The 16,700-nt window shown below is 49.1% G+C and overlaps 1 protein-coding gene across 1 annotated transcript; it reads right to left on the bottom strand.

Moving 5' to 3' along the window:
* Window positions 1–1,377: 1,377 nt before the first annotated feature.
* Window positions 1,378–4,439, bottom strand: LOC107312878 (BTB/POZ domain-containing protein KCTD12-like). Its single transcript, XM_015860696.2, has 2 exons — window positions 4,335–4,439; window positions 1,378–3,263 (listed from the first exon to the last, which is right to left on the bottom strand). The coding sequence occupies exon 2, from the start codon at window positions 3,238–3,240 to the stop codon at window positions 2,356–2,358; it is 885 nt and encodes a 294-aa protein (XP_015716182.1). The 5' UTR covers window positions 3,241–3,263; window positions 4,335–4,439; the 3' UTR covers window positions 1,378–2,355.
* Window positions 4,440–16,700: the final 12,261 nt, after the last annotated feature.

Here is a 16,700-nt window from a genome sequence, read left to right as displayed (position 1 = left end):
CAGATGCTGACAGCAGTTGGTCTGCCCACGCATAACCCACGTGCCCATCCATGGAGGTGCCAGCAAAGACACCCACCACTGAGCTGGGGCAGTCAGCTCCTCCTCAAAGCCCTGGGGATGAATGAAGAGCAGGGCTGCCCTCCTGGGAAGGCAAAGATCTCCTCCAGGTCCAGCAAACTCGAGGAAAGCAAACTGAGCAAGACCCAGCACTTCCCTTGAGCAGAAATGCACCACCACTTCTACGCACATTGTTTCTCCTAAGGATCCAATTAAGCAGGCTCTCCTCCCAGCCATGGGCTGCAGCAAAAGCTCTTTCTATTACTGGATGCATTCAAAGAAAATAAAAAGAAACAGCCCCAAATTTCTCAGAGCTGAGAGAGTCAGACCTCAGCGACAGTATTTTTACATAAAGCATCGGTTTTCAAATGATTCAAAACCATTCTGCTCCAATCATATTTTGCATGGGGTATAGAGCTTAACAGCCCACATCACACAGCCCTGCAGATTGATACCATACTGACTTTGTTGTTACGGTTTCCCCATTGGGAAAAACCCTTAATCCTAGGAGATCCATTTTTTTTCAGACCAGTTCCAGCGGGGAAAAGCAAATATCTTAACACTGGCATTACTCATAAGGCAGCAATTTCTTTTTCCAATCAGTCCTAATTGCTTAAAAAAATCAAATCTTTAGTTAAAAAAAAACAACACAACAACTACTAAACAGTGTCTGTCCTCCCCTATGAAAAAGGGTTTTAATTCTGCCCTTCACCCCCTCTGAAGAGCTAAAGTTCCCTTTTCTCTTCTGCTGCAAGCTGGTTGTAATTTCCTCTTTAAAATGCCGTTGCGATGAGGAATGTGCCCTTATAAAAATAGCGTTTTCACCTTCTGCTTCATGCAGACACAGAACGCCTCGCCGTAAAGTTGTAGCTATCCCTGCGTGACAGAGGGCTTCAGCCCTCCTGCTTCTTGGGAAGCCAGCTGCAAGCCTCCCTCCTGGCTGAACCCAGGGCAGAAATGCCTCTTTGGCTGTCATCCAGCTGGCAAAGCTCCCTAACCCAGTGCTTTACCTCGTGCTGCTCGAGGAGATGAGAAACAAGGCAGGGAGGTGGGTGCTGGGATGCTGAAACCCAGCACAGCCATGGGGAAGGACCAGGGGATGTCAGTGGGTGATTTGGGATCACATCAGCATCCCTGCAGGGCTGGGTGGTATGGTCCAGCTTGGAGGGCTCAAAGAGGAGAGGGGCAAAGTGAGGTAAGGTAGCTTTGAGTTTGAACACAGGCACTAATGCACATCACTCCCATTGCCCTGCTAGAGCAACCCCCCCCACTCCCCCACGGGTGCACACACAAACCTCCTTGCAGACGCACACACGGGCGAGTGGGTTTTGTTCCTTTATTACACATCGCCCAGCAAAGCAGCAGCCAGCCCTGACAGGCTGCAGAGAGCTGCGAGTGGAGAGACCTTCAGAGAGACTGCCCAAAGTGCAACGATATTCACATTTGGCAATCATTCCTTTGGACCTACAGCGGCTGAGCCCAGATGATGCCTCCAGTGCAATTCTAACCCACCCCCCTGCAGCCTGCAGAGAGGTGAGGGCACATTTTGGACAGCCCTCCAAGTAGTTTGAGAGATGTGTAAGCATTTGACGCCCAATAGTAACAAGCCTCCCCCACCCACCTCCCCCCAACAGGCATCTCAGCCCCTACCCACCCCCATTCCCCCCCACTGAGGCACCCCAGGGCAGCAGTGATGCTTCAAACCAGAAACCCTGACACAGGGTGAGGGTGTGGCTTTAGCTAACCTTCCCCAGCACTGACAGTTGAAACGCTAAGCTGCTTACAGGGGCTAATGGCCATATATCCATGCTGTGAGGCTGCATCTTCCCCCCAGCTGCCCTCCTCTCTGCTGCCCACCTTTCTATATGTCCTTAGCACTTGGGCTCCTCAGTTGCTCAAGCACAGTGTCTGCAGCACGGTCCCGCTTGGCTGCGGGGCACAGAGCAAGAGGGCTGACTTCGGTATCCATCACAGATGGGATCCTGGCACAGTTCGGTGTCCCACCCCTCCCACCCAAAACACGCTCAGTGGCAATGTCCAAGTCCACGCATCCAGGAGGGTTGGGAGCTACTGCAGGATTCAGAAGGAAGGAATGAGTCTGGTGGTCAACAGCTGCTACAAGGAGGAGCTGAACAGGATCAAAGTGGACGGAGGAGGGGAAAAAAACAAGAACAAACTCAAAAAGGAGACAAAAGGGGTATGCTGGGATTCAGGGGACGGACGTCTACCTTCTAAAGGCAACAGGAGAGGAAAGGGAGAGTTGGCGTTCGGTGGTTTGGCGGGTGTTTATTTTTTGTGTCACTCACGATAGAAAACATATTCGGTGTAAGAGGTCCAGATCCTGTCGTCTGTCTGGTCATGGGCGAAGGCACAGGTGCCCGTGGAGTTGCAAGCCACCATGTGGAAGCCAGCGTCGGCCAGTTTGTCAAAGGCTTGCTCCAGGAAGGTGAATTTGAGGTAGTACCGGGAGGTGTACCTCTCCGGGGGCCTGTCCGGGTCCCTGCTCTCATTCAAGGTATCTCCAAAAACCTCCTTGGCCAGCGATGTCTTGCCGCAGACCATGATCCGTGCCACCCTGCGGAACTTGGCATCAGTCTGGCTGTCCCTGCCCAGCGTGTAGGAGCCGCGGTAGCCGATGGTGATGAACCCGGCCCTGCGGATGTCAGGGCCAGCAGTGCTCACTGTGCCCGTGCCCCCGGCACCGCCAGCCACGGCATTGGGGAGTGCAGTGCTGGCAGTGGTCAGGCTGCGGGTGGCATCGGCAATAGGGGAGAGCTCCTCGGGGTCACTTTGGCACGGGTCATCCCCCAGCGAGTTCTGCTTGCTGAGCTTGGGGGCCAGCATCTTCACCAGCTCCGGCAGCATGAAGTACTCAGCCTCTCGCTGTAGCCGGCTGCGCTCGGGGAAGTGCTCGGGCAGCACCAGCTGCTGGTCCCGCAGGTAATCCAGGATGTAGCGGAAGAGGAAGCCGTCCCGATCCACAAAGAAGCGGCCCTTGCTGTCACGAGCCAAGGAGCGGACGTTCTTCTGCGTGAACATCTCCCAGAGCAGCGAGCCCGGCACACTGATCAGGGTGGGGTGCCGGGTGATGTAGACTTGTCCGCCCACGTTGAGCTCAATGATTTCAGGGAAAGGCAAATCCTCGCTGGGTTTGGCACAGCCCGCGCTGTCCGCCAGGGCCATTGTGAGCTACTGCTGCTTCCCACCTGCAACAGAAAGCAGCGCCGCGCCTGGGTTAAGCTTGCCAGCCATCGTGGTCCCACCAGCCTCAAACCCAATCATACTCCTTTCACACCTATGAGCAGTATGAGATCAGGCCCTGTCCCTATGGCAGCCTGGAAGTCAGCTCTCTTCCCTAATCCTTATCTTGGATTAGCATGCCAAGGGAGCAGGAGGGGAGTTAATGAACCGCAGGGCTGTCAGAAATGCAAGTGTACAGGATAGAGTGGCTGTGCTGTTGGCACTCCTACTCCATGCTTGCTCCTGGAAAGCACAGAACAGAGGCTCAGGCCAAGCTGAGGACTGCTGGGATCTCCCCAGGAGTCTGAGACCAAGCAAAGCATTGCGCTGCAGACTCAGCCTTGGGTCAGATACCCCATATTCATGCACTTTCCACAGGCAAGCTGTTTATTTGACATTGCTGGACACCCCAAATTAGTGTACACATAAACCTGGCTCAAGAAATGGGCTCTCAGTCCAGCCCACGCTCCGTGCAAGGGTTTAGATCTGAAGGGAAAAGGGGTTTCTCTGCAGCAACCCTGGAAGTGCTGCCCGAAGCTCTGCCCGGTGTGATGCCAGCACAGCTTGCAAGTCGCTGCACTCCCCGTGGGGCCGCATCCCACATCCAAAGGACATCAGCAAGCATTGCCACAACCCCGTGTCCTCCCGTACGGCTCCGTGAGAGCGGCACCAAAGGATCCTCAACTCAAATTACACAGAAATCGGAGGAGGGCAAAGGCAAAACTCGCCGCTGGGGAGAGCTGAGGCTGAGTTTTGCGTCCGCGTGTCCTTCCAGCTCATAGCAGAGGGACTTTGGTGAGAATGAGCTCTGAGCTCGGGCGGGGATGGAACGGGGGTCCCCCTGGCTCCCACCCCCCGGGTCTACTCCTCGGTGCCTTTGAGTCCGAGACCATTTTGTGGGGAAGATATGCACAGCTCAGAGGGGAGGACACACAAAGCAACCCGCCGTGCTCAGAGGCTGCGGAGCCGGAGCCTCTCCCGGTGCTGCTGGCGCTTCGGGGCCGCTCCCGTTCCCGGTTCCCCTCCATCCCCGTTACCTCCGCTCCGCTGGGCGCTGGGCAGGGCGGACCCAGCAGTGCCGCTCCGTGCTACGCTGTCGCTTCGTGCCGCTCTGCCTGCCCGGCCCTGGCTCCGCCGTTTTATGGCCAGGAGAGATGCGAGCGCCTTCCCCCGGCGGCCCCGGACCCGCCTCGCCCCCGCCTTCTCTCCCCGCCTTCTCCCATCGCTGAGCAGCCCCCAGCACTGGGCAGCTCTGGGTCGGGAGATACCGACCGAGGGGGTGTGGGGGGATCCTCCTCTAAATTAGGGATTGGTCCCAGGTGCCCTCATCCAGCAGGGAAGTCCTTGTGGCACCCACAGTGCAGTGGTACCGCGCACAAAGTGGACGCACATCCCCACGCAAATGATGGCCAGGCTGCCCCTCGTCCTGCAGCCTGACCCCAGCCACCCTCCCGTGTCTCTGTATCTGTACCTCCTCCCCCCCCCATTCCTATCGCCACGGGGTTCGAAGTGTCTCCGGATGCTCAGGGACGGCAGATCCCTGCAGCCACAGCGCTATGCAATCCTCACTGCTTTGTCCTCACCCGTGTTAGCACCCATGTCAGGCCTCATGGGGACGCCGTGAGGCAAAACGTAGCTGCAGAGCCCTGACCTGAGATTATCTGCGATTTCATTTATGTGACATCTGTCAAATTTTGTAAGGGCAGAAAGTGTAATTTTTCTTTCTTCACCTGATGTGGAGCACAGGAAAAGTGCTCCAAACTGAATAAAGAAACAAACAAACAACAACAACAGTATGGAAAGAGAAATAGGGACTTTTAAGACACTATAATACTTCTTAAACCTCAACGTTCTATTTCACCTGCAAATGATAGAACTAAAAACATGTTGAGGTTAGAGAGTTGAATTCCCCTCTGTTGGTTTGTTGGGTAGTTTGATAAAAGGTGGCTATTGAACCTAAGGCAAATGCTGTCTGGGTGGATGGATGGATGGATGGATGGATGGATGGATGGATGGATGGATGGATGGATGGATGGTTGGAGGGATGGATGGAGGGATGGGCGGATAGGTGGAGGGAGGAGTGTATGCATGGATGGATAGATGATAGAGATTGCTTTGCTTATAAGAAAACTGAAGGACTCTCTTTCAAAATGGTCTGTGGGGAAGTTTCCCATCCCCATGAAGGTGGGGAAGCACTATAGGCCATCCTCCCTCTCACTCATCCTGGCTTACTATGGACTTGCAGAAAAGAGAGATATGCAAGAAAATATCTTGATACCAATAACTGTGCTTCTCTCTGGCCAAAATGGCAGTCACAAAACCTTGTCTGACACCAGCGTGAACAGATGTGGAGTAAGGAGCTTTTGGGCCTATGCAGATGTGAGCAGCCAGATGCAAATAACAGGCATGCTGTGAGGGCAGCTGGGCTTTGCATTAGAATTTTACAGTGCAGCAAGGGCAAAGGCTCTGAGCCATATGGAGAGAACGAGGTGGAGGGGGAAGCTCTGGTGAGTGTATTAGCTCTTGGTTGCTGAAGTACTTAAGCATCTCCTCCATTCTGCCCACTGCTATCTCCAGCTTTGCCAGAAAGTGGTCTTTTAGAGACACATAGGCACACTATCTCACACAGCATGCACACGTGTGTGCCTGTCCTGCAATGATATTAATCTTCTTTTCTTAGGGAAAGAGCCTAAAAATAGCCTGAATTTGATAGTACAGTTGGAAGGCTGTCCTTGGGGAATAACTGGGAGGCTCCTTACTGAAAATCCTCTGCCCACAACCCTTGGCAAGTTGGCATTGCTGTTGTTGAGGTCTTGGGAAGAAATGGAAAAACTCAGCCTTGCTCTAGATGCTCAGTTCATGGCTCCGGGCATACAGCAAACTAGTGAAAGTGTGTTTTTACATGTTGTCTGTGCCAATACATCCTGGAAGATCTGACATGGGAAGCATCCTCTGATACCTGAAGCATCCTCTGATTCAGGCAGTGTCTGATGACATTTCTCGAGCAGTGTGAAGCACGAGCTCTGGAGGAATGAAAGATGGTTGGGATTGGAGAAGAAACGAGTGCAGAAGAAACCACCAAAAACTTTCATAAACCAGCCTTTTCAAGTTCTTCCAGAATGAACAAAACAGAATTTGGGTCCCTCTCTGACTTCCTGAAGACTTTTATCAACCACAGCAGTGGAACATGATTCATCCACATCCCAAGAGAAGGAAGGAATGGGCTTAATTTGTATCTGTTTGCATCCACACTGTTATTTACTGAAAATGTGGTCTGACAATTGCAAATAAGGCACTGGCATAGCTTTCTGGCTGCTATTTTCAGCTCTTTGTGTTCTCTGAGCTTGGACATAATTTGTTTTTCCTTGCAGGGCCGTGACCTCCTCGTTTGCAGACTGGGGGGCCCGGCTCTCTGCAGTTACCATGAGCATTGCTAAATCCCCACTGTGCTACCTCACAGTTCTTTGGAAAATCTTTAAGGGTGTATTTCAAGGACTGAAAGGACTATAAACTGAAAACAAGGCAAGTGCTTTCCCATTTTCTGTTATTTTTCTCAGCGAAGAAAGCAAAAAGTAAAGAAATATAAATCAGTTACAAGCCCTGGTCTTGTGCTACATCATGTTGAGGGATGCTGTCAGAGAACTGATGGTGCCACATCTGCTTAATCAGTTTCTTATCTAGAGACAACAGGGAGAAAACACTATTTCAGTGATGGATATTTGTTGGAGTAAAAGTCCCATATTCTATGTACGTCAGAAATGCCCGGCTGATTGCACACAGAAGTTCAAATTCCACCCTGCTGTTGTACTGTAGTTCACAAATGAAGGCTGAGCACAGGGATCTTCTCTCTTCTTCCTCCCCATAGTATTTCTCTCAGCTTTCCTTTTGCTGATCCCACTCTGCAGGCTGACTAAAATCCCACTGCAGGATTTCCAAGTGTCAGTGGGAATAGTGGAGGATCACAGGCAGACAGGAGGAGGATGCTCACCCACCCTTAGCTGCCCATAATTCACCATAAACCCATTGGCATCCCAGGGACAGAGTCCTGGCTCTCTCCTCCTTCCCCTCTCCTCCAGCAGCTGTGCAGGTCTGTGGGGAGGCACAGACCCATACACACATGAAGTGAACTGGAAGTGACCACCCCTGGAAGAAGTAGCCTGGAAACTTCAGCTATTGCCAGCTTCTATAAAAAGTGGTTAATCTGCTTCTGCTCGGCCAGGAGCTCAGGTGGCTTTGCAGCTCTGGGGACAGAGGGCAAGCAGCCATACGCATCTGACCCCAGCTGTCATGGTCCCGTTTGCCATGATGACTACCAGACTTCAGGCTGGCATTTCAATAATTTACTTATACATCTTATCTTTCCCATTTTTAGCAGCATCTGCCAACTTGTGCTACAGTTGTGTCCTTTCCATGACAGATCAGTTCGGACAAGGAAGGCGAAAGGCTGAGCTTAATGGTGCACTTTAATTGGCTTTTCATTATGAAGGCTCAAATGTCTTTGCGGCAAAGCACAGTTAGGAATCAGAAGCAGATGGGGATCAGGCTGCAAACTCCTCCTGAGATGTGGGAGTTGCTGAAGATGGAAGTTTTTGTTTGGTGTCATCATTGCAGGAGGGGCTTCTTAGATCATCTCCAGTGCTGATGAAATCAACATCATCATCATCAGTGACTCCAGAGGTGACAGAAATACAGAATTGGAGCTGTGTTCTCATCCTGGTGTGGTATTTGTTAGCAGGAGCAAGAACACGCATAGCACTGATCTCATTTCCCCATCTGGAGTGAGGAGCTGGATGGCCACTTGGGAAGTGCTCAGTCCTAAAGCAGAGATGCCTCACGCTGCCTTTTAGAATCATCGGATCATTAAGGTTGGAAAAAACCTCTAAGTTAATGTAGTCCACCTACCACCAATGTTGTCCACTAAACCATGTCTTTAACTACCACATCTTCACAGTTCTTGAACACCTCTAGGGTGTCTCCACCACCTCCCTTGGCAGCCACTATCCAACCACTCCTTCAGAGAGGTTTTTCCTAACATTCAGCCTTTTTTACATGACCTCCTTCAGGCTGGCAAGTTAAAACCATGATGTTAAAACTGTCGCCATCAGAGCAAAACCCTAGGGAAGAGTGCTGGAACATGGGAACTGGGAAAGTTGGGGATATTTCAGTACACTTCTGGTGCTCAGAGGTTGTTGCCTGAGGTTGTTGGGAATGGCCTGATCAAAAACATCTTCTAGAAAGCTGCAGAGCACCTCTGAACATGGGGTCACTCTCATATAGGCACTCTCTGCAAAGCAAACATCCTGGCACAGCGTTTCTAGGAGGCAGATCACTTACACAATGAGCTGGAAACAACCTGAGGAGATAAATCTTCCCCCACACGCTCAGATTTTCACTCACAGGGGATATATTTAGGTGTTATATGGTAAGACCTGAGCTTGCATCATGCAACAGAGAGATGCAATAAGAAGAGAAGGACCTAAAGTCTCAACCAAGGTAGATGGCAGGCAGGTTGCAGGAGGAACCTATGTGAGTCCTGCTGCAGACAGTCTGTTCCTTGGGCTCTGCCAACGCAGTGCCCTGGGGTGCAGATGCCATCTGGCTCTGCACATGCCTGTTTTCAAGCCAGGCTTTCTGCAAACCTTGCTGGCAGATTGCTTGCTACATCTCAGCTTGGGGCTGGGACTGCATGAAGGTGGGGGGGGTATGGGGAAAACAAGGCATGCCAGCCCCACCAGCTTCTATATTAATTCTAAAGATAAGAAAAAATAATAATGGGCTAAATATGGTGTGTACACCTCACAAATCACCAAATAGCAAGGGGAGCACATGCTCTTGCAAAAGCACATCTGTGATTGCAGAATTCCTGGCCATGGTTTGGTTGAATTTGTGATGGGCGTAAAGATGAACTTCAGCTGTTCTTCCTCTTCTGATCTGTGGTCTGACTGTTTCATTTTGACTGTTTCAAGGCCAGGTTGGATGGAGTCCTGGGCAGACTGATCCAATGTGTGGCAACCAGCCCATGGCAGGGCATTCGAACTAGGTGATCTTTGTTACCTTCCCAAGCCATTCGATGATTCTATGATTTCTGTGTTCTTCCCATTGAAATCTGAAGGTGTTTGGTTATGAAGAAAGGAGAGATCAGCCATGCCACCAATATTTCCCTTCCCTGAGCATCCAGCCCAGACACAATGTGTACAGGCCAAGGGTTATTAGATGGGAGTCTGGTTATTGTTTTGTTTTCTCCCCTTTATTTTCTTCTTTATTCCCTTTGTTTTTATTTTCCCAATACCATACATCCTAAGCCATAAGTAAACCTCAACCCTCCCAACCTTTCCTGTGCTTCAAGCCCTGGACAATGCTTCCTCCTATAGGCTGTTGTGTTAATTTTCAGTGTCAAAGATTCAGTCTTGCTGGAATAGCACAAGCTGCTGTGGTCATACCCTTCATGACATCCTCTAGGTCAAAGAAAAGGACAAATTTTGTGCAGCTTTGAAAACATAGGTTATCACAGCACAGTAGTGGGGTGGTTAGGGAGAAATAAATAATGGCAAATGCAGCTTGGCTAAATAGTCACTAAGGTGGTCTCAGAGGTGGCTGAGCCCTGCTCTGTACTCCCCAGGCTTTGGACTCAGGCTTAGGTGTGATGATAAGGCCTTGAATAGGATTCTTATCACATAGCACCCTGCTGGACCTTCAGCTCATGGCTGTGGGATCTGGGCAGGAGATGGGCAATGGGAACATTTCATTCACCCACCTCACCCAAGGAAATACGAAAGCTTTTGTTTCCTGGCATCTCCTGACTACTTGCCATTGTGTTTCCATAGAGAGCACGTTGACAGCAATGCCATGCTACTCCTGGAGCAGGTGACTCAGACTTTGCCCTCACCTCACCTGCTTGTGATGCTTATTTGTCAGCCCTGCCATGCTTCTTATTTAAATTATTATCAGAAATGATACCGTGGCAATGCTAGGCAACATGCATGCTGGAAAAAACCTCTACAAATCATGATGATGTTGAACAACTTTCATTGAAAGCATCAAAACAAGGGTCAGTGACCTCCTTTGCCCTTGCAGAGAGTAAAGCAGTGCTTACAGACCAAGAAACTCCCAAAGATCATAGAGTCATAACATCATTAAGGACGGAAAGACTGATAAGATCACCCGGTCCAACAACCAACCCATGCTTGTGACCACTCTACACCATGTCACTCAGTGGCCTGGACAGAAACAAATGTTTGTCCTTTTCTTATTCTTTCCCTCCTTTCTAGCATCAAAAATGCCTCTGAGGCAGAAATGAGTTCACACTGATGATATGTAAGGGAGGTGAAGGGGATCATGCTTGATTGCCTCCCCCTCCAGAGGAATGCATCAGGAGCGGGGCCAAAAGCACAACAGCTGTTAAAGTCACAAAACTGTAGCCATGGAAGCATGAAAAAGTGCTGAATGGACATAAAACTGAATGCAGGGATTTAAATAAGTTTACTCTAATTACCCTGTAGCACATCTGGCTGCAGTATATGGCTCTCCCCTCCATCACCGTTCTGTTAGTGGCCTAACTTCTGATGTACCCTTGGTCTGTACCTGCCTCCTCTCCTTCAAAGAGATTTTACCTCCTTTGTAATAATTAATCTTTGCTATGGAGTAACTGTAACCTGAATTGACAGGCAAGGTCACTGTCCTCATTCTACACACCAGGACCCAATCACAGATGTGAGCGATTTCCCCAAGGTCACACTTGGAAGGGCACTGAGTGGGAAGGAAATCTCTTGCAGAGAGTGATGGAGAATTGAGAAGTGCTGCAGTTTGGCACTGAGCAGAAGCCAAGGCGCGTTGGAGGCTTTCCATGAACAAAATATGAGTTCTCCACAGCCTGAATGTTTCAGTCCTTGATGTGAGTCAGGCTGGTAGGGACCCGGACATGGTTCTTCTGCAGGTGTGTGAGTCTTCTGCTGTTGGACCAGCTGTGTAAGGGTGGGAGATGCTGCTTTGGAGCAGTTATTCCATTTTGAGCCAAAGACAGCTTCACCAGGGACAGGTCCCTCAAAACTGCTCTTCTGACAATAAGAGGTTTGATGTCCATGACTCAGGATTTCCACTTTCTTGGAGAAGTCCCAGACACTTCTCTCAGTGGCACAAGTAGAAAGTGGACCAGGGCCACCACCTGAGCCCCAAGCCTCCCCTCCTCCCCTCCTCCTTTACCCTTCATTACCTTTCCTCTCATAAAGCTCATCCCTTGCTGCCAATAAAGCCTTGGCAATGCCGATGGCAGCAACTGGATTTTGAAACCAAGGACAGAGGAGCCATCCTGCTGCAGAGTGACAGTTAATTGCCCTCTGGCACTGCACGGACCTACTGTCAGCAAGTGGCAAACCTGCTTCTGTCAAAGCTTGATGCTCAGCATCACACGCTGAAGGAAAACATTCTGGATGAAACACTGACTAATTATTGTAAATGGTGAATGATAAAACTCACCTTCCCCTTAAGGAATGTTAAGGTAGGTGTTATCTTTAATTGCAGCCCCTGGGCAGAGAGACGGGTTGCTTTGCTGGGAAATGTGTTTGGTCTGTGGTTCTGGTGCCTTCCATCATGCTGAGAGGGTCCAGAAGGCACACAGAATACTGACCTGCATGAGTCTGTAATTGCAGGAAAGCACTAAAAGCTGTCATGGGCCCTAAAAGCCCAGCAGAGACAGAGCAAATAGTGGCCATATAGCCTCCTTGCACAGCACTGGCCCTATCCACCAGACTAAAAGCTCTGGAGGAGCCTGGGTGTGTGGTGCCCATCACGATCTGCAATTCAGAACAAGGACTGCATTGTTTGCATTGCCTCTCTGGTGTATGTTGAGTTCTGCTGGTGTTGCACTAGAACCGTAGCATCACAGAATATCCCAAGTTGGAAGTGGCCCATAAAGATAATTGAGCCAACACCTGGCTGATGTTTCCTGCAGAAGAAAGCTGCTGCTTTTTGGATGAGGAGATATGCTTGCATCTCCTAAGGTAGAAGCTGTTCGGAGGAAAAGAAAGCTGGGCTTTAAATCCTGCTGGTTGGTAATGGCACTTTGAAAGGACATTAGTGCCACAGGATCGGTATGGATATTTTACTCTCAGTTGCTGCAGGTTTTGCCTATGGGAATTTACTGCTGATGCAAAGACATTTTGTCTTCAGGAGAAAATGAGAAGTGCTATGGATCAAGAGGAAAGTACCCACTTGCATCTCCTCCTGGGGTCTTCCTTTTATGCCTTGCAGGAGATGTTAAGGACCTGTCAGTCTGTCCTCTAACGTGGCTGCAGTTGGGTTAATCCCTTTGTGTTTGGTGCTGTTACAGGTCAATGGGGCAGAGAAAAAAAGCTCTCCTGTGAGCTGGACTACCAGCTCCCTTTCTGCAGGATGCAGAGTTGAGTGCTCGGCTGCCTTGCAATCTCCATCCCATCTTGCTTTATTGTTCATGTTGCCTTGAGGGGACAAAAAAAGTTGGTCCATAAACTCAAGATATTTGTCCTGCTGCCAGTAGCGATCCATAACACTGATGCAGTTCCCTCCGTGCTGCAGATAAATCAGGAGGCTCCGAGGCACAGGAGCTTTCCCAGCAGAGCTGGGCAGCACCCTCTAGTGGGATCTTGGCCTCTATCGGCTTCCTGCAAGTATCCCCTAATAGCATAGAGAGGGTGGGGAAGTGCAGCCTCTCCTCCTGCAAGATGCTCAAGGGTATGCTGAAATCCCCAGGGCTGCTGGCATGGAAAGAGGAAGGTCCTTTTGGATTAGCAGTGGGGATGCTTGTGGACACCCCAGTGTCCCCAGGGATCATGACACATGCATAGGATTTGTTCATCATTTCCCAAAGTGGAATCGGAACCTTTCTGCTGAGGGCAGGCAGTGGTTAAACCCAACTCCTGCTGCTCTGCAGTGAATGCTCAATAAGCTGTAGCCATCCCTTCATTTTTTTTTAACTGAATCCCATTTCCTCTCTCTTGGTGAGGTGAAGGGAAGGTTTTCCAGCTCTTGGAACAACTTCACATCTCAAGTGAGATGCAGCTGGAACTGGAGCAGAGCACCTCGGGATGATTCCAGGGCAGGCAAGGATGTAGGGAAGGCACTGGGACCTCAAGGAGAGCAGAGCTGCCTAGCAAGAAGAAGCAAAGCAAGCTATGCCAAAGCCCATGACACAAGCAGGAAGCCTGGAGGAACTGAAGATTATCCTGTGAGAATTTACCATTAAATGATATGAGGCAGAATTCCTCCCTGCTCCTCTCCATAACAGATCACTTCTTCTTTTGACTCAATTTATTTTCTCTATCAGCAACAGATGCTAGGTGCTGACCTGATGCCACAGCTCTGATTTACTACGTTAGAGTGGTATGCATGCCCATGTGACCTCCCAGATCAGATGCTTCCCGTGCTGGTCTGACAGCCATTGATTCCAGCCCTCCCAGGTTATCTTTAGATAAACTCAGATTGATTTCTGTAAACTGTGGGGCCTTTTGGTTGACCCAGATCCTAAGGCAGCGACATCCCCAGGGCGATTATATCTGGCCTGAAAAGACATAGCTTTGTGTTTTTTAATGCTTTGCCTCTTGGTTCACACACTGCCCTTTTGTTCCCAAGCTCCTTTTTGAGCATTGCTGCCACATCGATAGAGAAATAAGTTCTGGAGATTTTATGGGGTACAGAACAGAACAAATGGCCTCTCCTAAAATATTTCCTTTCTTCCATAAATCTTGATTATGCCTCTATATCCTTCCCAGACATATGAAACAGCTCTGAATCCAGCTGAAATTGCTGTTCTTTTTTATTTATTTTTTCCTTTCTTTAACTCCGCATACAGTGCTTCTATTTCTTCTGGGGTGAAGAGCTCAGAACAAAGCCATCTCACACACATGGCATGTTTGCAAGGCCAGGATTGACATGACGGTATCCTGAATGTGGATCTCTCTGAAGCTTGGGTCTGAATCCAGTGGTTGGTGAGATGAACACAAAGATGCAGGGAAACACTGAGTGCATAAATCTGAGAGCATCAGATAAAGCCAGTAGGAGATCTTGCACTGTCCTCAGTTTGGGCCCTTGGAGTAATGCTACATCTAAGAACTTTCTATAGTGTGGAACGTGGGATAGGTCATTCCTTAGCCTTTCTATTTGTTTTTACCAATCTCAGTGAAGAGGGATCACTCTGAGACCCCAGACATATCTTAGCTCCCACTGAGCACAATGGTGAAGGGAGAAGGGAGAAGGGAGAAGGGAGAAGGGAGAAGGGAGAAGGGAGAAGGGAGAAGGGAGAAGGGAGAAGGGAGAAGGAAGAAACCAGCCCTAGTGCTGGCCAAGCTTCAGCACGATGCCTAGATTTATGCTTATGTTCAGGAAGGCTAATAGAGAGCAAAAGACAAACAGGCACCTTGATTTACCAGTGAGATTAAGAGCACGTTGGCGGAGCAAGAACATCTTCATAAAAAATGAAAGAGCAGGCGGGTGGAAAGAGCAGTGAAGATGAAGCTCCACGAGTTATCTGGGGCATGTAAGATAACCATCAGCCCAGCAAAAATGTGAGAGTAGTGCACAGGAGGTGGAAACAGTGGGAAAAAACAAGGCATTATGTTTTATTAATTATACCATTTTACATTTAAGCAGCTTCTCCTTACAAAGAAGAAGGACGGTGACACACATGCCTGTCTGTACAACCCGATCATTGAATTCATCCTAAGTCTGGCAAGGAGCAGGGACCAGAAGGCAAGTGACAAACTCAAGCCATGGAGATTGCCTTGTGCTTGTTCTTGTTCATACATCCTAAAGACACCCCCAGGTTCTCACCATACCCTGCAGCTGCAACCCCATGGCACAAGGCAGGCAATGAGAAAAGCTTGTCTAAATTCACTTGGGAGGCCCATGGTGTGTTAAGATTCAAAGTTCACCCTCCCATGTAGCAAGACTGGTCACATCTGGTGGATGATGAGAGACTGATGAAAGAGCATCTACCTTCTCTTGCAAGGGACCCTTCAGTTCATTGTTCCTCTCATCTTCTCTCTCTCACTTTCAAACATTTAGAGAAGGGCTGCTTAAAGTTAGCAAAGCAGAGCATCACAAAGCTAAGAAACCCCAGTTCTGCAGCTGCCCCTGCAAAGCAGCAATCTGACCCTTAATGTCACAAAGAAGAGAAACTTCTATCTGTGGCTGCAGAAGATGTGGAAGAAATGGAGGATGTGAATCTCCCCAAATGCTTCAGATTCAGTCCTGGGTAGAGGAAAGCAGAAAGAAGTCATCAAGTAAATTGTCTCTTCAGCTTTCAGCTCCCATCTGAATCATAACTCAGCTCTCATCCTTCATCATACCATCCAGGACCATGTTGTAGCACACTGTGCTTCCAAGTGGGAAGGAGGACAACAAGCCAAAGCAGATGGGATTTGATCCTGATGTGCATTAAACTCTCACTATTCCTTTTGGGTTCCCAAACTTCTGAGCAATATTGGTGCAGGAAAGAGGGCAAAGTGCGTGGGAGAAGGAATGAAGGGCTTGGGAAAGCCAAAGCAGAAGAGCTGGTGGAGGCTTAAGACTGGCTGGGATGCTATGTAAGCATACCCTTACCCCATGACATATTCCCAGGCAGACTTCAGCAGGGAGCTGGGAATTAGCAGAGCTGTGATGCGATACAGGTTATCCAGCCTGCTGGCCATTGGCCACTTCAAAACTTATTCTGGTTTTATAGCATGAGCACCAATGGTGCTGTAAAGCCACTAGTGCACCTGTGTCTTATAACACTGGCTTGGTTTTCTTCTGGGGATCACCCAATGGACCAGAGAAAGTCTTTTTGAGAGAAGTCATAGGATCATAGAATCACAGAATGGATTAGGTTGGAAGGGACCATAAGGGAACCATTGAGGTTCATGGCCAAACCATTGCTCAGGCTGCCCAGGATCCTAGCTGTCATCTCTTTAGGGGCAATGGCAACAGCTGCCCATTAAACATCAAAGTAGTGCTGTGGGAATGCAGGTTGTCTAAGCACCAAACATAAAATTTGACATCAAATGATGACTACAGATTCCCACAGCAGAAAATTAAATGGCTTAAATTCTCTGCTGTGCCCTGCAGCAGAGAAATGTATTTCTATCCCCTCTTTTTGGATGAGAGAGAAGAGGAAACTGCTGCAGATTTCTTATCCAGTCTGGCTGTGAGATACTCCAAACTGTGTATGTTTTTGAATCCTTGAATGTTAAAATAATCAAATTATTGCTGCATTTGGAATTGGCTGGTAAAATGAATGCAAAGCACACTGTACCTCCATTGCATTTCCCTTTTCCTTACCAGCTCACTTGGACATGCAATTTCCTAATTTCTCCTTGCGTGAAAGCTGTTTAAATACACCCTGCATTTTTAGAAGTAATTCATTAGGATTAAGAGTCTGCAGCAATTGAGATTAA

This window comes from Coturnix japonica, chromosome 4 (assembly GCF_001577835.2).
Source record: "Coturnix japonica isolate 7356 chromosome 4, Coturnix japonica 2.1, whole genome shotgun sequence".
NCBI classification, from domain to species: Eukaryota; Metazoa; Chordata; class Aves; order Galliformes; family Phasianidae; genus Coturnix; species Coturnix japonica.
This window is presented reverse-complemented; position numbering and strand designations above follow the sequence as displayed.

Bases quoted from the DNA above. Each gene is read 5' to 3' on its own strand.
- LOC107312878 (XM_015860696.2), bottom strand. From the start codon at position 3,240: ATGGCCCTGGCGGACAGCGCGGGCTGTGCCAAACCCAGCGAGGATTTG.